Source organism: Quercus lobata, chromosome 6 (assembly GCF_001633185.2).
Source record: "Quercus lobata isolate SW786 chromosome 6, ValleyOak3.0 Primary Assembly, whole genome shotgun sequence".
In the NCBI taxonomy this organism is placed as follows: domain Eukaryota; kingdom Viridiplantae; phylum Streptophyta; class Magnoliopsida; order Fagales; family Fagaceae; genus Quercus; species Quercus lobata.
Genome location: NC_044909.1, coordinates 22,419,784 through 22,447,587, shown reverse-complemented (window position 1 = coordinate 22,447,587; position 27,804 = coordinate 22,419,784). Strand labels below are relative to the sequence as shown.

Below are 27,804 nucleotides of genomic sequence, written 5' to 3'. Positions count from 1 at the left end.
GTTATAATTTTATAAAGAATTCAAATTATAAGTTTCTAAAAAAAAAAAAAAAGAATTCAAATTATAATAGTTATTAATATGGATAAAATGTAGGATGTGCTGATATGTTTTTTTTTTTTTTTTGGAGAAAACTGCTGATATGGTTTTATATATATTTTTGTGCCTAAGTATTTAAGGCATTTTTTTTTTTTTTTTTTCATTTTAACCACTTTTTATTTCCCCCTCTCCTTATTCCAGTTGTCATTTTTTATTATTCTAAATTTGTATTTTTAAGAAATCAATTTGAACTAAACAATAAGGATAAAACTACTCCACATATTCCTGTATAACAATAAATTTAAAAACATATATTCCTTCTGAAAAAAAAAAAAAAAAAAAAAAAAAAAACAATAAGGATAATTTTGAAATTGAATTAATGAAAAGTTGATAATAAAATCTAAAAATTATTGTTCCAATTAATTATAATATTATTATGAATGAGTAGAAAAGAAACTTTCATTGCAAATTACAAACACAAAGATTACACAGGGTGAAATGGACCAAATAAATTGAGGCATTGCATTGGGATTGGACCGTATGACTACCTACTGATCTATCGAGTTGTGCTGTGCAGATAGCAGAAGGCATGCATCTTATGAGTAAAAGAACACAGGAACTGTGGCCTATCAAACCCTGTTCCGGCACACACACGCCAGTCTTACCCTGTTCGAGTACAAGCAAACCAACGGCTAGGATTTGGAGGATTGAAAAGAAAAGACTGAATAAAAGCGAACATTAAAGAAGACAAAGTCCGAGCTGTATACGTTTGTGGTGGTATATCTGTTTGCTGCAGTAGTACGTACATGGGCCAAAACAGTACACAAACATAACGGTTAGGAATTGGGGGATTGAGAGACTTTTAACTTTAATTTGGGTGGTGAGAGACTTTGTAGCTCAAATCTTCAAAATATTTTTCATCTTTCATTCATTTGTTTTCGGGAGAGAGAGAGAGAGAGAGAAACACAGAGAGCTCAAAGATATACCCATCACATTCACAACTCACAAGACCCCCTCACCCACCACTGAAACAGTTATACATAGCCCAATACTCTTCACATTTAGCTCTTCAGTTCACAGTGCTACTGCTGGGGTATATTTCTAGAACTCACCTTCACTTCTTCTTTTTGACTCGATGATGTAAAAAGCTTGTTCTTTAATTATGTGATTCTTCATTCTTGCACTGGAAATTAGTAATAGGAGCTTTAATCTCCAACAATCAACAATGGGATTGGGCGTGTTAACTCGGCTGGGTTTGTGGGTGCATGACTCCATTAAAACACAAATGTTTGGTTACTTTTTTTTTTTTTTTTGGTTAAAAGGGAAAACAAAAACAACACTAAGCAACAAAAACAGGGGCAGGACAGAGCCTACTAACAACCAGCCCAACGGCATCATCCTCCAACAAGGTAGACAACTCCACCGGAGGATTTGAAAATACAACAAACTCACTGTCTAGCAGTAATCCTAGTCTAGCCAAAAAATCAGCGCACTTGTTAGCCTCCCTGTAGATATGCCTGAATCTTCTCTGAGGAATTTGGTTAGCCATATTTCTGCAATCTTCCATGATAGTTGAGACAAAAGCATTACAAGAAGTGGGAGAGTTAAAAGCATCCACAATGGCTTTAGCATCTACCTCAATAATAACAGAATGCACATTAGCTTGCAGACACAAATGCAGTCCATCACGTAGCGCCCATAATTCCGCCATAAAACTATTTGTACTCCCGATCCTTCTAGCAAAACCTGTCACCCAACTCCCATTTTCATCTCTAATTAGCCCACCTCCACCTGCTAGACCAGTATTGCTTGTTGCTGAGCCATCCGTGTTCAAGGTGAGCCAGCCAACCATCGGTTTCTCCCATCTAACACTCTTTATAACTGTCCTTTTGGTGGCCAAGCCATTGTTCGCACAGAAATAGAACTCCGAAGCACGATCCATCACTTCTTTGCTTAGTCTGGGATTCGGATTTTTTTGGTTGAAGATGCAAAGATTCCTATCCTTCCAAAGCAGCTAAATACCAAATAAGAAAATAAGATTCCACGGCAGGGAACCAGATTGGAGATAAGAGCTAGATGTGGCATTATAGAAAAGCCAATCCTGTAAGCTCAAGGAGAAGAAATTATGCTTGATTACCCGCCTACCCAAATGCAGCCACAAATTCTTACTAACGGGGCAGTCACGCAGTCTGTGCAAGATAGTTTCTGCCTCAACATGACACTGGGGGCAGCAGACATCAACTTGAAGACCTCTATCCGCTAAACACTGATTAACTCCAATGCTATGGTGCATACACTTCCAGACAAAATTTTGAATTGTAGGCAGAATTTTCAGCTTCCAAATCCACTTACCATTGAAAGGGGCATCCCTCAAGGAGTCCATGGCCAACCCATAAGCACTCTTAAGCTCAAAATCACCCTTGGCCAAGTACTTCCAGGCCAATCTATCCTCTAATCTGGCAGAAAAGGGGATTGAGGTGGCCTTTATATCATTGAAAACTTCCTCCGGAAAAATCATTTGGATTAAAGACCAATCCCAACTACCAGTAAGATCCACCACCTCCTTTATCTTTAGATTGGCGGCCTCTCTAAACAAAGGCCCCTGAATGGTCTTTCTAAGGGGACCATGATTAGTCCAATTGTCATTCCAAAAATCCGGCTTACTCTCAAAGCCCGGAAGCCACTTGGTTCCTTTTTTAAAAATTTCTTCTCCTCGCCCCATTCCCTTCCAAATTCTAGAGCTAGGCAACTTGCTTGCATTTCTCGAATTAAGTCTTTGGGGATTGCAATACTTCATCCTCAAAACCTTAGCCCAAGGGGCCTTATCTTCAGTGTGGAATCTCCAATTCAACTTTGCTAACAGCGCTGTATTCCTTCCCTTTGCTGTTTGAAACCCCAAACCCCCTTCTTCTTTTGCTCTTATGACCTTTTTCCAGCCCACCCAATGCATTTTCCCCTTCTGTTCAGTTGAACCCCACAGAAAATTCCTGTTAACTCTGTCAATACCATCCAGCACCTTACCAGGCAGTAAGTTACATTGCATAATGTATGCCGGAATAGCTGCAGAAGAAGCTTGAATCAGCACCACTCTACCGACCATGGAAAGGAGGTTGGCCTTCCACCCTGCAAGCTTACACTTCACTCTATCCAGAACAAAACCGAAGTCCTGATTATTATTTCCTTTGTGTTTAATAGGAAAACCCAAATATTTCCCCAGACAATCCGTTTGACGGAAACCAAGAATGTCACTCAAGGCCTCCCTATCATCAAGATCAATATTCGGAGAAAAATAAACCCAGGACTTAGACTCACTCACAGTCTGCCCGAAGTACCCACAAAAGGTATCAAGAACCTCTCTAATGGCATTGCAACTTTCGGCATTTGCCTTAGCAAAGAAAACAAGATCATCGGCAAAGAACAGATGAGAGAAGGCTGGGCCATTTCTAGACGCCTTGATTGGACTCCACACTTTAGCCTCACACTTCTCTTGAATGAGCTGATTTAAAAATTTCATACACAAGATAAAGATATACGGGGAAAGCGGATCTCCCTGCCTTATGCCTCTAGAAGGCTTGAAAGGATCAAGGCTTCCTCCATTAAACAAAATCGAGGTCGAGACAGAAGATATACAGCTCATAATAATCTCAACAAGATTATCCGGAAAATTGTAACGGATCAACATACCCCTAATGAAGCTCCATTCAAGTTTGTCGTAGGCCTTCTCTAGATCAATTTTAATAGCCATGTAGCCACCTTTCCCCTTAGCTCTCCCCATGGTATGAATAATCCCCTGCACAACAATAGCATTATCCACTCCCTTCCTACCAGGAACAAAAGCAGCTTGGCAGGGGGAAACAAGGTGATCCAAGAAGGGCCTAATCCTACCAACCAAAATTTTGGACACTATTTTATACACAGAGTTACACAGACTTATGGGACGGAAACTACCAATAGACTCAGGCCCTTGGATCTTCGGGATGAGTACAATATTCGTACTCTTCAGAAAATCCGGAATTTTTTTCTCTCTAAAAACAGTATGCACCTCCTCAGTCACCGACCTTCCTACAACCAGCCAGAATCTTTGAAAAAAACCTACATGCAGCCTATCCGGACTGGGCGCTTTGAAGGCTTTCAAGGACCAGAGAGCAGCTCTAATTTCCTCCTCCGTCACCATGTGACTAATACTATTCTTCTCCTCAAGCGAAAGTTTAGGTTGCCACTGCAGGTTATAACTAACTTCACGAGTTGCAACAACTTGGGAAGTAGTATAGATTTTAATAAAACCTTCTCTGAAATGGTTTGCAACCTCTCTTTCCTCTGTCAACCAGACCCCCGCCTCATTCTTAATGGCAGTGATGGAATTACGCTTCCTACGAGCAAGAGCTGAAATGTGATAAAAAGAAGTGTTTCTATCTCCCAAGATCATCCAATTAATTCTAGATTTCAGAGCCCAAAGATCCCTTTCTTGCTCCAACACAACATCCAGATCCTTACAGAGCTGGTTCTCCAAAGCTACTAGAGATGAAGACGGCTGGTTGGCCAAAGACCTTTGCACCCCATCAAGCCGGGCCAAAATTCTCCTCTTATTATGGAAGATATTACCGAAATTATTTTTATTCCAAACACTAGCCTGCCTAGAAAATACATCCATCGCTTCCATAAGTCTCCTAGGATGCTGCCAAGCCTTGTTAACCACACTCGGAAAAGAAGGATCAGATAGCCAAAAGGATTGAAATCTGAACGGTCTAGTGAGATGAAGCTGCCTCTTAGGATTGGTGTCCATCAATACGGGACAATGGTCCGAGTGACACCTGGTTAGGTGCATCACTCTGGCATCAGGGTAAAGTAAACACCAACTAGGATTCATAAAGAATCTATCAATTCTCTCTTGGATGAGACTATGAATCTCCCTTCTATTAGTCCACGTGTATCTCGACCCATTAAACCCCATATCAACCATATTGCAACTATCCATACAGTCCTTAAACATCAGCGCTCTGTTTACACTCACTGGTCTACCCCCAAACTTATCATCCCCAGCAAGGGGTTCATTAAAATCACCCGCAATAATCCAAGGCTTATTATGAAGATTAGCAACCTTAGAGAGATTATCCCATAACACCTGTCTCTCCACAAATCTAGGACTAGCATACACAGCAGTAAAAATCCAAGCAAGGTTAGAGGGAATTACCTTAACTTCGACATGAATTTCTTGCTCCGTGCTTGCGAGAGGCACCACCTCCACTCCATCTGAGTTCCATAACAACCAAATTCCACCCGCAAAGCCCATCGTATTAGAATGAATAACACCGTCAAAAGGAAGCCGACTTGTAATCTCCCTTGCTCTGTCTCCCCCAACCCGTGTTTCCATTACAACCAAAATGGACGGATTATGAATCATAACCAACTCCCTAACATGACTCTGAAAATTGGGCTTCAGAGCGCCCCTACAATTCCATACTATAATCTTCATATTTATTAAAAAAGACAAAAGGGAAAGAAAATTAACTGGAGAAGCCAACATCTCTGCTGCCCTCCTCAACATCCATCTCAACCATTCCTTCATTTCCATTGTGTTTACCTTCCGTAGACACAGCTTCAATATTTGACCCCAAACACCCAACTCATCTCCCTCACCATTGCTCGGCTGTTGAAGGTTGGTGTTGACTTGGGCTTTCGCACCCCTGTACCCGTGGCCAGCAGCAAAGTCCTTCTTACACTGACCTCCGTCGCAAGCAATTTCATTGCTCCGATCCACTACACCTCAACTCTTGACCTCATGCTGATCGCCACCTGACCCATCTGCAGAGCCTCCACGCTCATTCCGGTGATCCAGCTTACCCAAATCATCTCCACCACTTGCTGAGAATTGGTAAGGCTCACCGGCGCACTCACCTCCACCATTTATACTCCGTAAAACCCACACCCCCGTTGTATTTGGAGAAAAATTTCCCACTGCCCCTGTTTCCTCCTTTGAAGACCCCACAGCAGCTCTACTCCTAGCTAACGCTCTCTTCCCCTTAACTAAAGGGCTGGACCGAGCATCTACTGGTTTGTCTGGCCTTTTGAAACCAAATGTTGGTTCACGGCCCACCCTCACAGGCCCAACAGAGTCAGCTCCATAATTAGAGTTATTCCAAAACCTATTACCGCCCTTTGAATCTTGCATAAGCCCATGATCATCTCAGCCCAGCCCATGCTTGGAATGATTCTCAGAAGTAACGGCATTATTTGTTTTCTTCTGCCCAGCCTTCCTACGTGCCACAAGCATCCAAGGTCCGTACCCGTCCTCCTCTCTGCCAGCTATACTGTCCTTATTCGTTCCACTACCTGTGCCAGAGCAGTACGAGTCATGCACAACATGCGTATTCTCTCCGGCACTCACCGGACCACCCTCGACCGGTGGTTCTGGTTTCTTAATAGTGAGCGGGCAAGCCTCCAATCTATGCCCGATCCTCCCACAGGAAAAACACAGCTTGTGTATCCCTTCATAGACCACGGGCTGCTCAAACCTCCCAATGAGAACAGTATTAATAAGCGGCTTGGTAACATCTAACTGAATACATAACCTAGCATATCTTCCTCTGGCCTCCATGGCAGTATGCGAATCAATCCGCAAGACTCTCCCTATAGCTTCTCCGATTTGTTTGAGGACCTCCATCTCATATAATTCCAACGGTAGAGCATGCAACCTAACCCAAACTGCAATAGACGAAACACTCGCACTCGCTGGTTTGAAAAAAGGTTCCCAAGGCCTGATGGATAGGAAATGTCCCCCAATAAACCATGGCCCGTTTTTAAGCACAGCATCCATATCTTCTTTCAAAGAAAACCTGACTGAGAAAAAATCTTCACCAAGGTCCACACACACCAAGGACCCAACTGGTTTCCACAATAAGTTAAGCTTACTCTGAAGAAAACTAAGACGTATTGGTCTACCACAAAGCTTAATAATCAATGCATTGGACCACGGCTTTCTGATACGGATTTTGGTTTCTCTCGAGAGTTTGATCGCTGCCAAACCCTCACGAAGGCCTTCCATCTCGTCGTCTGAGTCCGCATCCAAATCCAATAGCTCCGAGAAATCAAAAGCCTCAACATAGGCCCCTAGAATCTCACCCATCAACTTATCCTTGAAAGTTTTTTTCCCCGCCCCCCAAACGTTCTGGCCACCCTGTGATTGCCCACTTTCACTAATTCCATCATTGAAATCAGCATGATATCCTTCTTTGACCTTCTTAGTACTACTGGATAGCTCCGCTTCCTCCTCTCGTGAAAGCTCTCGGTTTTTTGTCATCCTGGCTTTTTTAATGATGATTCACTTTTTCAGTTTCATGCCACATGATACTTTTTTTTTGAAACCAATGTTTGGTTACTTCTTATACCCTATATCTAAGCTATTAAGGTGTCATCCGTGTCAGAATAAGATCCAGCCATTAATGCCAAAGCTTCCTCTCTTCAAATTTTAACTATGGCCTGAAGTTTATTTACATCCGACTTTCAAGTAATTTTGACTAAAGGTTCGTTTGGATATCGCTTATTTTGCTGAAAACTGAAAACTGAAAATACTGAAACAAAATAATTTTTAAATGTATGAATAGTGCCGTAGAACCTATTTTTAATAAAAAATTTTGTTGAAAAAAGAGGTTTGTGGGTCTTGTGAACAATGCATGAGACCCACTGACAGCCACAAAATGCGCTTCCCAAAAAAAAAAAAAAAAAGCCAGACGCAAGACACTGGTGTTATAAGCTATATCCAAACACTGCTTAAGTGTGCGTTTAGATTGAGATAAAAAATTAAAATTATTTTACTATTTAGCTTATTTTCCTTACTATTCATGGGTCCTATTGTACTTTTTGATACTATTCATAGATCTTACTGTACTATTTCAACTAATTTTTACATTTATCTACAGCATTTTCAGCAATAAGTTTTTAGTTTCAGTAAAATAAGCAGTATTCAAACACATCCTAAAGCGGTAAACCATGTATAAGTGTATGACTATTTTTTTTTTTTTCGTGAGCATTCAATGATAATGGAACCAAAAATTCTCTTAGAACAAGATCTATAACAAAATAAATTTTGACTAAGGCCTGAAATTTCTTCACGGCCTACTTCCAAATAATTTTGACTAATTATAACCCATGTATGAGTTTGTGTGTTTTTTTTTTTTTTTTATTTATTTATTATTATTTATTATTTTTGGGCTAAGACATGCATGGTGAACCAAGAACTCTCTTTTAGAATAAAACCTTTACCAAAATAAATTTGACATTTTCCTATCTGATAACAATCGAAACAAAACAAGTTAACTTTAAGCATGCTTTACCTAATACGTACTATTGATCTTATTTCTGTAGTTGTACGATTCACTCATTTTATTGTACTTTATATAATTGATAAATTTCTACTTTTTTTTTTATGTGATTTAATATTAGGTCACTATGCCATAAGAAATCAAAGAGAAAATGATAATTTATTCTGTATGACTTAGTCCTTTTGTACAAAAACTATCAATTGTAGGATTTGACATCTTAAAGTATGAATTAAAATGAAATATTTAATGAGTATCGTGGGTAGAACACTTTCAATTTACTTTTAGTCTAAACCTTAGAGGTCAATTATAGTAATTGAAAATTTATAAATTGTGACCAAACCATACAAAATGATAAATTGTAAGTTCTTGAAATTAAAAATGATTGTATATTTAAATTGATTTATTTTTTTGTTTAATTTTTTATGTGATATTAATTATATTAATTATTACATTAATTTTTAAATTTTAAATTTTTCTGCTTTTGTAATATAATTGATAATAACTTTGATATTTTCCTTGGATATAAGTATTCTTAATGATGCATTTTAGTATTTTACTCTCAAAAGTCAAACGTAGATGGTGTAGCACTAGTTTAACTAATATGACTTATCGAAGAGAGACCATGGTAATGCCCCATCCGATCTTATTGGAAAGGACTCGCATTTTTTCAAGATTATTCTCGATGAAACTGATCTTCGTGTTGGAATGCTTGTAAGAATACTTACATATCTCTCTCCTTTTGAGTCAAGAAATCTAATGTCAATTAAGAAACATGGACTTGATTGGCTAGCTAGCTACTAGTTTAATTCTGATTGTACAATGTATATATGATGGTCACCTTGGTATAATTATTTGCGAATCTTGAAAAACATGTGATTTGTGTGTATTTACATTACAATGCTTGTATTGCATTTGCATGTATTATTAACTAGAGATTCTTAATTTGTAGACGATTCCAAAAATGTTTGTAAGGAAATACGGAGAAAATTTGTCAAGCCCTACATTTCTTAAGCTTCCAAATGATGCAAAATGGAAAGTAGAATTGACAAAATGCAATGATGAGGTTTGGTTACAAAAGGGTTGGAAAGAATTTGCTAAGTGTTACTCTCTAAAGCAAGGACACTTTGTAGTTTTCAGATATGAGGGAAATCCCCATTTTCATATTTGATGAGACTGCAATGGAAATAGACTATCATTCCAATAGCCTCCCATGGTCATGAGGATGGTAAGTTTTATCAGAGTGTTGAACACAGGGAAGAAGCAAGAGCAGAAGGTGGAGCTGGTTCAAAATCAACAAACATTGAATAAAAGCTGCATAAACGACTTTAGCTAGTGTTTGTACTGTAAATACAACCTGTAGCTTAGTGATTGTTTTATTTTGTAAGTGATTGCACGTGGGAGTGTTAATTGTGGCTGTATACTCACGTGTGAGAGTTAATTTCAGTCTGTTAGTAGTTTTTAGTTAGTTAGGCTTGCTCTGAGTTGTATATAAGAGATTGTAATCTTGCTTTTGCTAATTAATCATACATACATAATTTCTTCATTCTGTTTCTGATAAGTTTGATGAAAAATATGAAGTTCCTAATATGGAAGATAATGATGAGAGTGATAGTTCTGTTCAAATCTTAGCTAACTTGCCCCTACACCCAAAGCCAAGGGATACATCATTCTTACGGTCTTACCATGTCGTGGGTGACCTCACATGAAAATGAAAAGTACTTATACAAGTGCAAGAATTGTGAGCTAGAAATCTAACGTTCGTATAAGGATCCGAAAATTGACTAGGAAAGACAAAGCAAAAGCTCTTAAGAAAGTAGCAAGTGCCTTCAAATCGAAAAATCCTTATTTCATGGTGGTCATGCAGCCATCTTTCGTTCAAGCATATGACTCGGTAAGCTTTTAATTCAAAGAATGCATACTAGAGCAACCTTGTCAAGGTTTTGCTTATATATAGTACTAATGTATATAATAATATCTATTTTTTGCAGAGAATACCAGTCCACTTTATTAAGAGAAACTATATTCAAAATGGACAATATGTGATGCTTAAAGTTGGTGATCGATCATCGGAGGTGAGGTTTGCGATTTCTGGAAAGGTACAAGTTTCATTTTCTGCTGGTTGGGCTGCATTTGCAAAGGAAAATAATCTCCAAGTAGGAGATACTTGTGTCTTCTAGTTGATCAAGAGGGATGATGTTGTGCTTAAAGTCTCCATTTTTAGACACTGCCTCAATTAAGCAGTTCTTATAGTATTGCTTTGTTATTTTCATTTTAAGAACTTATTTATGTTTTTTTTTTTTTGAGAAAATATTTTTGTTGCAGTTCTTAAATTGTTGTATCCAGATTCCAAACCCTGGCCTAGGACATTTGACTTCTAATTTTCTATCAAGTACTTGGTTGAACTATTATTTCCCATTAAACAAAATGTATGTTAGACATAGATGCATGAATATTAAAAATTATTTATTTATTCAAATTTTTATATCATTTAACGAACATAATCTATGTATTTACTCATTAGGGTTTATAAATAAATAAATGTCTTTACACATTAGGATTATAGTATTATTAATTTTATTTAATTATAATAGATGTGTCATGTCATTGGTTTAACCAATGGTTGTATTATTAATTTGATGAGCTCACCATCATCTTTTCAGTTCACTTACAAAAAATTTTGGTTTAAACACTCGTTATTTGTTGTGTAATCCACCATTCGGCTTGTACACTGACAGATTTGTTAAAAGCAACTTCTTTCTGTTTTCTAGAAGTCTAATAAAAGAAACTCCAAACTTACTCTAAATGAGTATAATTTCTAATAAAATCACTAGGACCCATAAAAGATTTATAGCTAAAAGATAGAGGAGAATCAAAATAGCACGTCAATATCCTATGTTTGTTCCGAAACAAAGTTTCTCCCCAAACTAATTTAGGGAGAAACCGGACAAAATGGGCTTTTGCCCTTTTCCACAAAACTAATTAGCCTTTTGCCCTTCTTCTCAAACTAAATAGGGAAATACCCCTCTTTTGAAACTCGACTTTCTCAAAATTGAGTTAAAAAAAAAAATTTTCTAAAACCCTATAGTGACATTTTTAAGGACTTATAGTGACGTTTTAAGAACCTATAGTGACGTTTTATAACTTGATATTCACAAAATCGAGTTATAGGCAATAAAATTGCCTATAACTCGATTTTATGGATATCAAGTTACGAAACGCCACTATAGGTCCTTAAAAACGTCACTATAGGGTTTAACTCGATTTTGAAAAAATCGAGTTTCAAAAGAGGGGCATTTCCCTATTTAGTTTGGGAAGAAGGGCAAAAGGCTAATTAGTTTTGTGGAAAAGGGCAGAAGCCCATTTTGTCCGGGAGAAACCCTTCAAACTTATCATATATTTCTTTTTTGGGTGTGAATTTTGAAAATCTAACCGTTGAATTTCATGTTCCTTATGTTCTTAACATGCATATCAAATTCCATTCAAATCAAATGTTATATACTATTTGATCAATAAACTTATTTTTTATACACAATTTTAAAACACAAAAACTTGAAATTTTAACATTTGTTTGATGACATAGCAATTGATTTTTGATCTTCTTGAAATTTTGCAAACACGAAGGATATAATAAGAATATGAAATTCAATGGTTAGATTTTCAAAATTTACACTAAATATAAAAATATATGATAAGTTTGAAAGATTTCTCTCTAAACTAGTTTGGAAAGAAACTTTGTTTGTTTGTTCCTCCTAATCCTTTTAGAGTATTGACTTATTAGCATTAGTTTCAATGTTTTGTATAAAAGAAAATATTTAAATTAATATTGTTGTGACTTTGTTCAATAACTTATTAAGATTAATTTTATTGTGATTTGTGGGGTTTTTTTTTTGGCTTTGTTTGGGACTAATTTTTAGTACAATATATATTTATAAGATAGGGAAATAATGAAGCATTTTAAAATTAATTAAATAAATAATAGAATGGAATGAAAATTAAAACAATAATTTTTATATAGGATAAGGTATCATAACTTTACAATTAAGTCAAGAAATTATTTGAATTGTTATGTAGATATAGGATGAATAACTTTTATTAGATTTGTAGATCATGGAAAAGTTATTTACATTGTATGATATTTTCAAAAGAAAAAAAATACAAATAATAGAAGCTAAGGTGATGATTTAGTGTTGCTAGCCTCTAGTGTTGATATCCTAATTTACTTAACTAATACAATACAAAGCTTTCTTAATCATCTCAAATTCATAAGGAAAAAAATTGTTATTTTGTACGCTATTTAAGTTATTTACATTGATGTATAATTGGGTGCAACAAAAGCTGTAAACAACCCATTCTATAGCAGCTAATATACAGAATGATTAGTCCCTATGATGAAAAGTCACAATTGATAATAAAATGAAAACAACTTGATCGATGTCAAACCTAACAGTCCATTATGCAAGTGTGGACGACTAAATTTCTCAATTCGAAATAAATCAAACAAGTAAAATAGTTTCACAAATGCAAATTTGTATTAATGATTGTGTGGTACAATTCTCTTTGATTACAAAAGAGTGATCCTCTAATTCAATCTCCTTGAAAGACTTATTGATTAGAATTGTGGTAACGTGATTTTGATTCGAACACAAAATATCCTTCAATTTGGTTGAGGGATGAATTGAAGATTGTTGAAACGGAATTACAAAGAATCTTTGGCTATGAGCTTGTTAGAAATCCTTTGTTCTTCACGTTCTTCGTGTTCTTCATGCATTCTTCGTCTTCGAAAGTTTGTGGTGGAAGTTTTTCGGGGCTTTAGAGGCTTGAATCCGTAGAGCTTCACTGATTTGTGATTTGTTGATGTTTCTGGAGGCTTTTGAGCTTGATTCCAGCAAACTTTAGGATCTAGGAAAATAGTTTGGATGATTCTGCTTCGAGTGTCTTTCGATTTTGAGGTTGAAGTTCTTGAAGTTCTTGAAGGCTTTGAGGCTTGATTCCTGCAGAACTTCTATACTTCTGATGCTTCTGAATCTTCTCTAATGCTGCTTGTGCTCTAGATGGCTTGGTTCTCTTTAAATGCTTTAGGAAGGCTTCTATTTATAGGAGTTTGGGGGTGGGTGAGCGACACGTGGCAAAGTCTAATTGGTGACACATGTCACAGCCTGATTGGTCCGCTTATGTCATCGCTTACACGCGCTAGGTTGTACATGTCATCGTTTACACGTGCTGGACTGCTTATGTCATCGCTTACACACGTTGGGTTGCACATGTCATCGCTTACATGTGATGATGCATGATTGATTCTTGCATGACACTTGGCAAATTTCTATTGGTTTTTGAGTAGTGATAGCAAAACCTAGCAGCAACACGTGGCGTTTTGTAATTGGCTGTATTTTGTGAACTTGGTAGTATGACGTGTTAGCTTGTAATAGGTCAGGAATTTTCCCTCTCTACAGCAAGCCTCAAGCCCACACCCAGATTTTCCAACATAAAGCAGATAAAAATCTTAATATCACTCGATTCCCACGTGGTAATTGATTCTTGCCAATTAGTTGGCCATAACATTATTTCTCAATAATAATAAGTTGGCCATAACATTCACTAACCCCATAATGAATCCCCACACAACACTTCTCCATTTCATCAACTATTAACCAAAAGATTCCACTCATACACTCTCATCATTTCCTTGTTCATCCAAAAGTGGTAAGGAAGGAGGTAATGGCCTCCATACAGTAACCCTTATCCTCTTCCTTGTTTTTACAATGAATTTCCTCTTTAAATCACACGGTTTTTTCTTTTTATTGATTCTTTGACTTCTGTTATTTACCTTTAATTAGTTTGAAAATGGTCACTGCACACAAAATCACTTGAAAGAAAAGAGTTAAAGTTGCAATTGTCACATTTCTAGAGTTCTTACCTAAAGTCATGAAGGCCTAATTGATAGGGGCACGCCACTTTTTATTGGTGTATGCATTTTTAAAAAAACTCAGTTTCATACCACACTTTTTGAAAAGCTGAACCAAACTAAAAAAATGTAGTAGCATACACACCAAACTTTCATCTCTTTTTTAGTAATAAATAAATTAACTTCTTTATATGCATTTTGTCTCATTAATAAAATATTAACTTCTCATATAAAATTTATTTATTTATTTATTTATTTTTCTTACTCTTATAGAAGTGGCTGTTTTCTCTTTAAATAAAGTGGGGCTAAGATTTGCCCGTAACTTAACTGGACCAACAAAAAAGAAGAAGAAGAAGAAGAAATATATATGCAATTGATCAATTGTTTTAATTTGAAGTCAAATATGCCTCACCAATGACACCAGTTGCATTTGAACAACTGTACGTTATGCCAGCAATTATCGCTATTAATTAATTGTTTAATTGAAGTTGTAATTGTTTAATCATCCATTCATACCCAAGCTTGCTGCCCAAACAATAGGTGGACCAAATTGGCCCCTATAAAAATGACTTTTTATTTATGCAAAGGTAATCAATCAAGCATGGCTGATCAGGTGAAGCTACATGGAACATGGTCTAGTCCATTTGCTTATCGAGTGATATGGGCGTTGAAACTGAAAGGCGTCCCATATGAATACGTTGAAGAAGATCTTTTCAAGAAAAGTCCTCTGCTTCAACAGTACAATCCCGTTAACAAGAAAATCCCAGTACTTGTTCATGGTGGAAAACCAGTTTGTGAGTCTATGATTATTGTTGAGTATATTGACCAGACGTGGCCTCACAACCCCTTGCTGCCCACTGACCCTTATGAGAAAGCCATGGCTCGGTTTTGGGTCAAATTTGCTGAAGACAAGGTGTGCATATTTATTTGTCTCAATTCACTTTTATATCTACATGTAAATACAGTTTGTTCAACACAATGAATCGAAATGCCTAAAGTCAATGGTCAGCTCGTATTTAGTTTCCTATTTTTGCGAAATTAAGGATTTTTTCTTGTTTCTAGCAAAGAGAAAATCATTTTCTAAATGCTTGTTTGACATTTCATTTTATATAGATATCCCTAATTAACTCTCAAACTTAATGAGATTGCTTTTTAGTTTAATTCGTCTCTAAAGTTTTGTCAAGAATTTTGTAGTTTAACTAATCAATATCTTTTAATATTTTCAATGGAAACATCTAAAATTAAAATCCATATTTTCTCAACTATTGTATTATAGAAAATAAATTTTAAAAAAAAACCCTCAAAGCACCTTTGACTTAAGAATCAGTATCAATATTGTGGCCAAGTTTAATGTCCGTGATTTCTCAAATTAAATAGGATCATAAATAGGAGTCTCATATGAATGACAACCGGTACATAACCACTAATTATGCAACTTGGGCAAGTTAGTATAGACTAATTGGAACCCAAGTAATAGAAAACATTACCTAAGGAATAACAAAACCAATAGTTTTATTTAACTGATATAACTTAATACTCTTAAATTTTGATAGGGTTCAATTGTTGGGTCATTATTCCGAGTCAGTGGTGAGGAGCATGAGAAGGCCATTAAAGAGAGTTTGGAAATGCTGAAAATTGTGGAAGAGCATGGACTAGGTGAGAAGACATTTTTCGGTGGAGACAAAATTGGCATAGTGGACATAGCATTTGGAGCATTTTCTCACTGGCTGGGTGTCATTGAAGAAACACTTGGATTGGAATTGCTTCAACCCAATGCCTTCCCTCGCTTGCATGCATGGACAAAGAACTTCAAGGAAGTTCCTGTAATCAAAGACAACCTTCCTGATCGTGATAAAATGTTGGTCCAGTTAAAGGGGATTAGAGAAATGTACTTGGCATCTAAGTGACTTTTAGAGCTGGTTTCTTTCTACTTTGAACTACTCCTAATATAATTAAGGAATTTGAAGTGGGAGTGAACTATGATTGTATTCAGCTCCTTTCTATGTCTAGGGTGTATCTGTACTACAATTTGCAAGAATAAGGAAGACTCTTCCTTGCTTATACTTCTATAGTTGTCACTAAAAATAGAAGTTAAATTACTAATTTGATCTTTCAGTGATTGGCCAAAATTAAATTTATTTCTCCAACTATTAACTTTATCAATTTAATTCATCAACATTGAGAATTAAGTCAATTTCCTCCATTTAAATCTTAACAAAATTGGACCACTTGATAAATGCACATTATTTCTCTAAAGAATAAAGCTAGGAATACAACAATTCCATAATAAATCGTAGAAGATAAACAGTTAGCAGTAAGTAAATAAATGATTTAAGTAATGGATCCAAATAAAACCAATTGCCACCTAATAATCTTTGTTGTGAAAATGTTGTAATGCGGCACTACTCTTTTTTTTTTTTTTTAAGGACGGCACTACTCTTTTTTGAGAAACAAAGACAGCATAATTCCAAAGTAATAAAAAAAGGCATTATTTCAAATCTAAACAAGAAGGAAAAGAAAATGTGTATCCGTGTGTCAAGCTAGCAAAAAAACTTATTGCCAAGAAAGAAAATACGGTTGTTGGTACCTTGGTGTACTAGACTTACTAACTTGATCCCTGATTAGTCACTACTAATGAAAGAAGTGAAGCTTATTCAGGCCAAGCCCCTTCAGTCATGCAGTGATATGGGCTCTAAAATTGAGGGGTTTGCAAGAAACTATGAAAAGTGGAAAATATCTCACAGAGAGAAATGCAAGAAAAAATGTAATTGCAACTTAATGAATTCTGTGCTGGACTTAGGCTTTTATAGCCACAGAGCAGAGAAAGAGAAGGAAAAAAACCAACTAACCGTTTCGTCTAAGTATAACAAACAAATTCTCTAACTAACTGAAGATTAACACATGGGTAACTATAATTAACAGAGTGTATCAGAATCTAAGTAAGGATGAAGTTACCAAGACTAGTGGCAAGAGCAGAGAAGCATCCAGAGAAGCATCCAGCAACACAAAAGATCAAAGACTCACTCACAGAGCTGGTGATTCTGTAACAGAGCATAAACGGCAAGGCTGCATAAGTGAAGGTTGATGTATACACGACTTGTAGTTTAGCCTATTCAAGTATTCACTTAAGTGTTAGCACGTGGGAAGTTAGTTAAGACCTGTAGCTTGCACGTGTAATAGTTTGTTAGTTCTGTTAGTTAGTTAGTTTATGTGTTCACACCTGCATAAACCAGTATATATATGTATTGATTGTATTCCAGAATAAATAAGATGAAATATACAGTTTTCAATTTCTGAATTCGTGATATGGTATTAGAGCAAAATTCCTAAATTCCTATAGGATTTTTTTTTTGCATTTCTCTTTCTTGTCTTTCTCAATTTTCCGAGAAAATTTCTCTCTGTTCTTGAGAAAATTTTTGTCTTCTGGAAATTGAGGTTGATTCTTCAATCGCCAATTGTCATCTATGACTTCTGCTACAAATACAAATGATTCTACAGATGCTTCCACATCTGTGAATCCATCTTCTTCTTCAATGGACAACCCTATGGATAACCCTCTGTTTTTACATCATGCAGAGAATCCAAGTCTAGTCCTAGTTACACAGCCATTGTTAGGTGGTGAAAATTATGCAGCTTGGGCTCGTGCAGTTAGAAAAGCTTTACTCACCAAGAACAAACTAGAGTTTATTGATGGAACCTTGACTCTTTCATCACCATTGGTATCAACTCCTTCGAATGTGCAAGCATGGATAAGATGTGATAATATGGTTGGGACATGGCTAACCAATTCAGTATCACCAAAGCTCCAATCAAGCATCATTTATGAAGATACTGCCCTAGAAATTTGGAATGACTTGAAGAATCGTTTTGCTCAAACGAATGGACCTAGAGTTTTCAATCTTCAAAAGGACATAGCTGAGCTTCATCAAGGTGAATTGTCTATCACTGACTTCTTTATTCAACTAAAGGTGTTTTGGGATCAATTACAGAGCCTCAGTCCGTTTCCTACTTGCACATGTGGTAAATGCATTTGCAATGTCAACAAGAAACTCACTGATTTACAAATGAGAGAATCTATCATGAAATTTCTCATGGGATTGAATGATTCTTTCTCCCAAGTTCGATCTCAGGTTCTGCTTATGGATCCAATTCCACCCCTTAGTAAGGTGTACTCTTTGCTAATTCAAGAAGAGACACAAAGATCAGTACCTAATTCAGCTTTTGTCAAGGTTGATTCTACTGCTTTAGCTGCTAAATTGACCAATGAACATCTTGGTTCATTTCTTGGTGGTGCTGTTGGGAAAGGAAAGGAAAGACCAACTTGCACACATTGTGGCAAGACTGGTCATACAGTGGACAAATGCTATAGAAAGCATGGTTTTCCACCAGGTTTCAAGTTCAAGAACAAGCGGTTTATGGCTCATCAGGTGTCTTCAGATATGCTAGTTGCTCCTGCTCCAATTGCTTCACCAATGCATCATCAGTCTGTTTTCACTCCTGAACAGTATCAGCAACTTCATGCTTTATTTGGGGCTTCCACTTCATCCACTCTACCTTCTGCTCCAGTCAGGGATGCTTCAATGGCAAATGTAGCATCATCTTCTACATCTATCATTGCTCCAATGTCAGGTATTGACTTATCTCATAGTGTCTTCTCTGCACAAGTAGTGAATAGAAGAATCTATGATCAATGGACATGGGTGTTAGATACTGGGGCTACTGACCATTTTGTTTGCTCAGTTGATCTATTGACTTCAATCACTACTACTATACAATCCTTGGTCCACTTGCCTAATGGGGAATCAGCTCAAGTCACTCATGTTGGCACTGTCATTCTTTCCCCTTCACTTACACTTACTAATGTTCTTTGTGTTCCCTCATTTAGTTTCAATCTATTATCTGTTAGTACACTCACATTATCTCAGCCTTATTGCCTTGTTTTCCTCTCCAATTACTGTTTTATTCAGGACCTTTTACCTTGGAAAACGATTGGGATGGGCAAGGCTGTTGATGGCTTGTATTTGTTGCAGTGTGATAGTCTCCAACACATTCCTCCTTCTTCCCTTGCTGATTACTTTAGCAATCATAAGTCCACTTTCTCTTTTCCTCCTTTTTCTGCAGCAACTTCTGCAGGTTCTGCATCATCCTCTCTTTGGCATGCCAGATTAGGACATCCTTCAGATATGAAGCTTAAAGCTTTAGGTCCTAGTCTTCCTTCTTTACAATTTCTTTGTAATAAGACTTGTCATATTTGTCCTATGGCCAAGCTTAAAAGATTACCATTTCCTTTCAATAATAAAATCTGTGCATGTGCTTTTGATTTAGTTCATATGGATGTTTGGGGACCTTATTCAGTATCTACTTTGGATGGCCACAAATATTTCTTGACCATTGTGGATGATGCAACCCAAGCCACTTGGCTTTTTCTTATGAAATCCAAATCTGATGTCAGACCTTTATTTCAATCCTTTTATGCTATGATTGTTACACAATTTGGTCAACACATTAAAGCCATTAGGACTGACAATGCCAAAGAGTTTTCCATGACTGATTTTCTTAGTTCACATGGCATTATCCATCAAACTAGTTGTGTCTATACCCCACAACAAAACTCTGTTGTAGAGAGAAAACACCAGCATCTACTCTCCATTACTAGGGCTTTACAAATTCAATCCCAAGTTCCCTTGTCTTTTTGGGGTGATTGTGTTTTGACTGCTGCATACCTCATCAATAGGCTTCCTTCTCCCTTGCTACATGATAAAACACCTTTTGAGCTCTTATTCCATAAGCCCCCTGAGTACAATCATCTCAAAGTCTTTGGCTGCCTGTGTTTTGCCTCTACCATTGTTCATCCCAGAAACAAATTTTCACCAAGGGCAAGAAAATGTGTTTTCCTTGGCTACCCTTGTAATGTCAAAGGTTATAAGCTTTATGACCTTGATTCTCATGTTGTATTTGTATCCAAGGATGTTATCTTTCATGAATCTGTATTCCCTTTTGTGTCTTCTTCCAATAGTTCCATTCCTCTCAATTCTTTGCCCTTGCCATGTGCTTCACCTGTTCCTCCCTTACATGATGAGGCTTTTCTGTTTCAACCTGCCACTTCTGCCTTTTCTCCTTATTCTATCACTCAAGTTCATCATAATATTGATAATGACTTACTTGATGATGTCCCAGAAGCTCCCCTTGATCCTATTGCAGATCCTATTCCCCTTAGAAAGTCTACTAGATCCATTAAAAAACCTTCATACTTACAAGAGTTCCACTGCAATAATGTCACTTCTGTCCAGCCCTTGTCTTCTTCCCAGTCAGGTACATCTCACCCTCTTTCTTCTCATGTGTAGTATCAGCATCTTTCTTCTTCCTATAAGACCTTCTGTTGTGCCATTTCTTCACTTGTTGAACCTCAGTTTTACTATCAAGCTGTCTCTGATCCCCAATGGCAAGCTGCCATGGCAGCTGAAATAGCAGCACTTGAGGCTAACCATACTTAGACCTTGACACCCTTACCTCCTGGTAAGAGGTCCATTGGCTGCAAATGGGTGTACAAAATCAAGTATAAGGCTGATGAAACCATTGAGAGATACAAAGCTAGGTTGGTGGCTAAAGGCTTCACCCAAAAGGAAGGCATTGATTACTTTGAAACCTTCTCTCCAGTAGCTAAAATGGTGTCTGTCAAGGTTCTTCTTGCTGTTGCTGCCATTAAGGGTTGGTCTCTTAGTCAATTGGATGCCAATAATGCTTTTCTTCATGGACATTTGGATGAAAAGGTGTATATGGCTCTTCCACAGGGGTTTCACAGCCAGGGGGAGGTTGTTTGTAAGCTCAACAAATCCATTTATGGTTTCAAGCAAGCTTCTAGGCAATGGTTTGCCAAGTTTTCAAACACTCTAATTCAGCTTGGTTTCATTCAATCCAAGGCTGACTACTCTTTATTTACTAGAAGACATGACAACATTTTCATGATTCTCTTAGTCTATGTAGATGATGTTTTGATAGCTTGCAATGACAAGGCTGAAGTGGACAAGTTTAAAATCATGCTGGATAATAAGTTCAAGCTTAAGGATTTGGGTAATTTGAAATATTTCCTTGGTTTGGAAGTTGCAAGATCAGACAAAGGAATTGCCCTTTGTCAACGGAAATACACCCTTGAGCTGCTCAATGATGCTGGTCTACTGGGCTGTAAGTGTGCTAAGACCCCTATGGAGCACAACTTAAGACTTAGCAAGTTTGAAGGAGAAGAGCTTAAAGATCCCAGTCATTACAGAAGGCTTGTGGGCAGGCTCTTGTACTTAACAATCACAAGACCTGACATCACATTTGCTGTCCATAAACTCAGTCAGTTTATGTCCAAGCCAAGGAGACCACATTTGGATGCAGCACATAGAGTGTTGCAGTATTTGAAAGGTGAACCGAGCAAAGGACTTATGTTTTCTTCCAACACAGACTTGCATTTGAAAGGATTTGCAGATGCAGATTGGGCTGCATGTCCTAACACTAGGAGATCCGTGACTGGCTATAGCATCTTCATTGGTGATTCTTTAATATCTTGGAAATCCAAGAAGCAGTCAACAGTGTCAAGATCATCAGCTGAGGCTGAATACAGGTCCATGGCGGTAGCAACATGTGAAATAGTGTGGATTCTGTATTTTCTCAAAGATATTGGTGTGAATCATGACAAGGAGGCCTTATTGTTCTGTGACAGCCAAGCTGCATTGCACATTGGTTCCAATCCAGTCTTCCATGAGAGGACAAAACATATAGAAATAGATTGTCATGTGGTAAGGAATAAGGTGTTGGCTGATCTGCTCACTAAAGCTCTGAATTATAATCAATTTTCCATTCTTAGTTGTAAAATGGGGATGATTAATATACATGCACCTGCTGCTCTTGAGGGGGAGTATCAGAATCTAAGGATGAAGTTACCAAGACTAGTGGCAAGAGCAGAGAAGCATCCAGCAACACAAAAGATCAAAGACTCACTCACAGAGCTGGTGATTCTGTAACAGAGCATAAACGGCAAGGCTGCATAAGTGAAGGTTGATGTATACACGACTTGTAGTTTAGCCTATTCAAGTATTCACTTAAGTGTTAGCATGTAGGAAGTTACTTAAGGCCTGTAGCTTGCACGTGTAATAGTTTGTTAGTTCTGTTAGTTTGTTAGTTTATGTGTTCACACCTGCATAAACCAGTATATATATGTATTGATTGTATTCCAGAATTAATAAGATGAAATATACAGTTTTCAATTTCTGAATTCGTGATAGAGTGACACCGTTTCTTGAATCTGTACACCATATGACACCGTTTCTTGTACAGGCTTGAAGTACTTGAGCAGAAGCTGATACCAATTCAAGTCGTCAATGCGACATTGTTTCTCTCCTCACTTCCATTCCATGCAGCTTCAACTCTGCGATGCTCGTGAGCTTAATTGTTAATAATTAATCAGTCTTCATTGTTGGCATAGGTTGTTGACTTGTTCAACAAAATTGGCGTCATTCATGATGCATCTCAGTCAATTGGATGCATCTTACTTGAGCTTCAAAGACAAAGAAGGGCCTTGGTGAAATCCAATTGATTGAGATGCATCACGAATGCCGAGGATTTCCTTGAATAGCCTAGGCCAGCAATGAGTGCTATTTAATTTTTTTTAATCCAGATCAATGTAATTGTTTAATTATGCCCAAAGCAAGATATAGACTACATTGGATAGCTTATGCTTATTGCCCAAGTATATGAGGGCTAATGAATTTTTTAATGGAGATTGTAATTGTTTAATCATGCCAAAGCTTGTGCTTATTGCCCAAGCAAGAAGTGGACTACATTGGCCACTATAAAATTGACTTCGTTGGGTAATCACATTGCTCTCTCAGACATGGCTGAGGTGAAGCTACATGGAAGATGGTCTAGTCCATCTGTTTACAGAGTGATATGGACTTTGAAACTAAAGGGCATATTATATGAATACATTGAAGAAGATCTGTCCAACAAAAGTCCTCTGCTTCTACAGTAATCCTGTGCACAAGAAAATCCCAGTACTTGTTCATGGTGGAAAAACAATTTGCGAGTCCATGATAATCGTTCAATATATTGAACAGACATGGCCACTGACTCCCTTGCTGCCAACTGACCCTTACGAGAGAGCCAAGGCTCAATTTTGGGTTAATTTTATTGAAGAGAAGGTATAATCTGTTTTTTTTTTTTTTTCATGTTTGCAAAACTAAGGACAGTTATCTTTGGGTACAAATCCTCAAGAAGTAAATGGAAATCATTTACATCTATTCCATTCCTAAAAAGTGATTAAACTTTTACATTGGCCATCAATCTGTCACAGTCCCTTTTTAATTTTGGGGTTGAGACCGGTTAGGGGAAAAAAATTGACACTAGACATTAACACAGGCGAAATTAGAAAAATAAAATTCAATACCTAAGAAAAAACCAAGCCAGGTTTCATTTAATAAAAACAACCTAGTACTCATTACGTCTTAAACTTTGATAGGCTCCAGCAGCAATTTTGTCAGTATTTCGATCCAATGGCGAGAAGCAAAAGAAGGCCCTGAAGGACAGTTTGGAAATGCTAAAAATTATGGAAGAGCAGGGCCTAGGTGAGAATAAATTTTTTGGGGGAGACAGAATTGGTATAGAGGACATAGCATTTGGAACAATTGCACACTGGTTTGGTGTCATTGAAGAAATAATTGAAGTAAAAGTGCTGGAAGCCCATGCATTGCCCCGCTTGCACGCATGGAAAGAGAATTTTGAGGAAGTTCCTATAATCAAAGAAAATGTTGTTCTTTTTCAAGAAGAGTAGTATAGAAATGTTGTCAGCATCTCAGTGATTTACTTTGTGTGTGTGTCTGTACTGTTATTTTGAATAATAGCAAAGAGGTTTTTTTTTTTTTTTTTTTTTTTTGATAATCAATAACGAGAGGTTAATGGTTATTGTCAGTGTAGCGAGAGGTTATTATTAGTAAGTCATTACACTGATGTATAATTGGGTGCACCCACAAAACGGCTTTACAATTTTGGATTCACTAGCATCTAGAGCGCTCGGTCCCATTTCAAATGAATACAACTTGATGTCAAGCCCAACCCGCCATCTCTCGTGTAAAGTTGTGATTTACAACTATATTTTGTGTTGGTTTTATTCCATGACAAAAAGTGTTGTAATTGCTTTAATTTTGTTCCTTGTATTTTGTGAGATTTTAGTGTATTGAGTTTAGTATTAAGTTGATGAAGACTCAAGCTTAATTGAAGATCAAGTGGATTTCGCAAAAAGCTCACGAGAAGCTAACCCGCAAAGTAGCCACGTGAGAAGAACATGACTAGAAGCTGAAGAGTCGTGCCAAGCTGTCAGTTTCGCGAGTGTCTCACGAGTAAGGCCTTCCGGCGAGATAATCACAAAACATTCTACTTTGAGGATTTTAAGTGTGACTTTCTTACCCTTCATCCATACTATATATACCCTCATTACCCACAAATGTAAGGAGGCCATTCAGAGAGAAAAACCCTAGATAGGTTTTCTATAACACACACACCCATCTTTTAGAGAAAGAGCTACCCATCCCTTGTGAGAAATCATTGTAGTTTTTTCTCCTTTCCTCTCCCATTGTCATACCTTGAGAGGAGATTTGTATCCAAACACAACTCACACCTTTTTAGAGTGTAGAGAGTGTTTTGGAGTTTGGGAAACTTTGGGGATTTGCCAAAAGAAGCTGGTAAGGCTTGGCGGATGCAATTGGGCGTTTTACGGGATCCTGAAAGTTAGACAAGACACGGTTCTGAGAAGCCTTATTGGAGTAGGAGCTTGGAGGGCTTAGGTGTATTGGGTAAATTAGGCTTAGAGGGTCTCTTGCTATTCGTGTATCCCAACTTATTGTCTAGTAGATTGATTTACCGCTTGGAGGGCAACGGAGAGGTTTTTCGCCGAATTCTTCAATTCCCTCTTCGATAACACATCGACATGTTATCTTGTGTTTACATTCTCTCTTCCCTTACTCTTGTACTTTACTTTTATTGTTTGTTATTCATGTTTATGCACTAGATTAGTATCAGTTGTTTGCACTTCATTTACTCTTGTTTCTGCACTTAGATAAGTTAGAGTAAAATCAACCAAGTCGTAATCTTTTAATTAAGGGTCTAAACAAGCTCTAGTGTTTTAACACATTTTCGAGCTTTCATCTCGCAAGGCTCAAGCCCACTCCCTGATTTCCTACCTAAAGAAGCATATCATAAGTTTAAGAGCTAAATAGTAATTGCATTACAAAGAATCATTCAAAACTAAAACATATCTTAATATCACAAATAAACAATCACAATATGTCAAACAAAATAAACCACAACAACTAATAAGTTTATATACGTAGGGTTTTGAAGGGTATATTGGTAAGGACAAAATTTAGGTACAATACACTTAACTAAAAAATACACTTCCATCTCATAAGAAAAAATTCACGAGACAGAATCTTAAGAAGGGAACCTAAGAAATAACACCTAAGTACTGTACATAAATCTTGCTCTATTGGTAAAATGACATTTAGTTAAACAGGTTTCATGGCTTGGATACGAACGCAACACTTTCATTAAATGGGTCAATCATGTCAACCCGAATATGACACGAACTTGTAAAGCCTTACAACTCATAACCTGCTAACTTTTTTTCGTGTCTTGTCGTGTTTGCAAGTCATGTCTGCTTTCGTCACCCTTATTGCGTACACCAGTGGAGGAGCTAGAAATTTTTTTCAGAGAGCCAAGCTAAATAATAAATTCAAAGAATAACACACACACACACTCATATAGAATGTTTGTAATTTTGATTTAATATATGATATTTTCTTATGTATACAAAAAAATTGATATCAAGTAAGTCTTTACATCTTTGCAAAAAAAAATAAAATAAAAAAATAAGGAAAAAAAGAGTAAATCTCGACATGTGTAAAAAGTAAAAATATACAAGTCAATTTAATAAAAATAAAACATAATTAAATTATGTATGGTATACATTAAATACACTTTGATTTAATGAGCTATGTATGATATAAGAGTAATTAGAGAAAACAAAAATGTATTAGTCAATTATATAAATGCATTACATGTTTTTAGTAAAAATCTAAGGGGCCATTACTTGAATTTATGTCTAAAATTAAATATTTTTACCAAAATTACAAGAGACATGGAGCATTTTTGAAAAGTCAAGGGGATGTGATTCATGGGATGGAAGAGTCCAATGTTCTAGTGCAATAAAAGGTTTTCTCTGTAAGTTGTCTATGAGTTGTAGTATCTAGATAAAGGTTTTACTTGCATTGTGATAACTTCTCTTTTCATAGCGAATTTGCAGGGAAAGTTTTCATTCAACTTTTGAATTGATAAGAGAGGAAGAGATGCACTTAATCAATGTTTTATTATTTGCCATAAAAATATATAAGAGAAAGAAATGTAGAGTCTAATCTCTGTTTTTTATTAATGTCAATTCTTATAGGTGAAGCCATGGTCTAACTATCTCCCTACCTCAAGGAGGTCCTCTATTTTGTTTGGCTGGTCGATCTTCCTTTCTCTGAATTGACATTTTAATCATTTGGTGCATTAGGGAGGGATTAACATTTTTAATGCATATCTAATCATACCAACATGATCCCACTGATTTTCTTTCGATCAGAGCATCAAGCAACGCAACCCTTAGAGCATCCACAGCAGTGGAGCTAAAAATTTAGCTATTTGTCACCACAAAAAGTTATTTTATCTATTTTACCTACTCACTTTACAAAACATGCTGCAACAGTGGATCTATTTTAGCTTTCAACACAATAAAATAATATAAACATCACAATAAAATAATATATCTACTACAATAAAATTTTACTCTAAAATAAAATTTTCTACTAATATTTTGTGAGTGAGTGTGAAGCAACAAAAGCTGTGAGAGAGAGAGAGAGCTCAAAACCTCAGAGACGAAAATGGTGGTTTTTGGTGGGAAGAAGGTGGGCCAGGCGGTGGCCGAAATTGACGGTAACGGTTTGGGCCAGATTCTTGTCGCCGTGGCCACAGCCTTCCTCTTCCGCCTCTTCTTTGGCCTAGGCCCAACTCTCCCGCCGAAGGCCGATCAAGAAGATCGTGATGACTTCACCAGAGACTCTGAATCTAGCGATTCCACTATCGATGATAAAGTCTTTCTAGTCACAATCCGGTGGCGCAACATCACTTGCTCTCTCTCTCCGATAAATCCTCCAAATCAGTCAATTCCTTCTTTTCTTAAATTCAAATTTTAATTTTTTGTGGAAATCTAATAATCTATCAGAGAAGTGGATCAATTGGGAGAATAAAAGAAAATAAAAAAAATAAACAAACATATATTATTTTAATCCAACTAATTCGGCTAAGAATATATATATATATATATATATATATATATATATTTTAGGCTCTCAACTATAGTGCACAGCCATATATAGCTGTGCATTGTAGTAATGAAGGTAAAAATTTTACCTTTAACTCCACTACTGTAGTATGGATTTTTGTGTTTTGGTGAAACTAAAATAACTATATAACTAT

At 36.7% G+C, this 27,804-nt stretch overlaps 3 protein-coding genes and 1 pseudogene across 3 annotated transcripts; 3 read left to right on the top strand and 1 right to left on the bottom strand.

The window, feature by feature from the left end:
- Nucleotides 1–6,220: 6,220 nt before the first annotated feature.
- On the bottom strand, nucleotides 6,221–7,333 carry LOC115949992. The gene has a single exon (XM_031067246.1). The coding sequence runs from the start codon at nucleotides 7,331–7,333 to the stop codon at nucleotides 6,221–6,223; it is 1,113 nt and encodes a 370-aa protein (XP_030923106.1).
- A 7,524-nt stretch (nucleotides 7,334–14,857) lies between these two features.
- LOC115994124 (glutathione transferase GST 23-like) lies at nucleotides 14,858–16,224 on the top strand. The gene is made up of 2 exons (XM_031118155.1): nucleotides 14,858–15,169; nucleotides 15,810–16,224. Exons 1-2 carry the CDS (start codon nucleotides 14,858–14,860, stop codon nucleotides 16,161–16,163), a joined length of 666 nt encoding a protein of 221 aa, XP_030974015.1. The 3' UTR covers nucleotides 16,164–16,224.
- Nucleotides 16,225–20,921: 4,697 nt separating this feature from the next.
- LOC115949991 (uncharacterized mitochondrial protein AtMg00810-like) lies at nucleotides 20,922–22,262 on the top strand. The gene has a single exon (XM_031067245.1). It carries the CDS (start codon nucleotides 20,922–20,924, stop codon nucleotides 22,260–22,262), a length of 1,341 nt encoding a protein of 446 aa, XP_030923105.1.
- Nucleotides 22,263–23,131: 869 nt separating this feature from the next.
- Nucleotides 23,132–24,067, top strand: LOC115949990 (annotated as a pseudogene).
- Nucleotides 24,068–27,804: the final 3,737 nt, after the last annotated feature.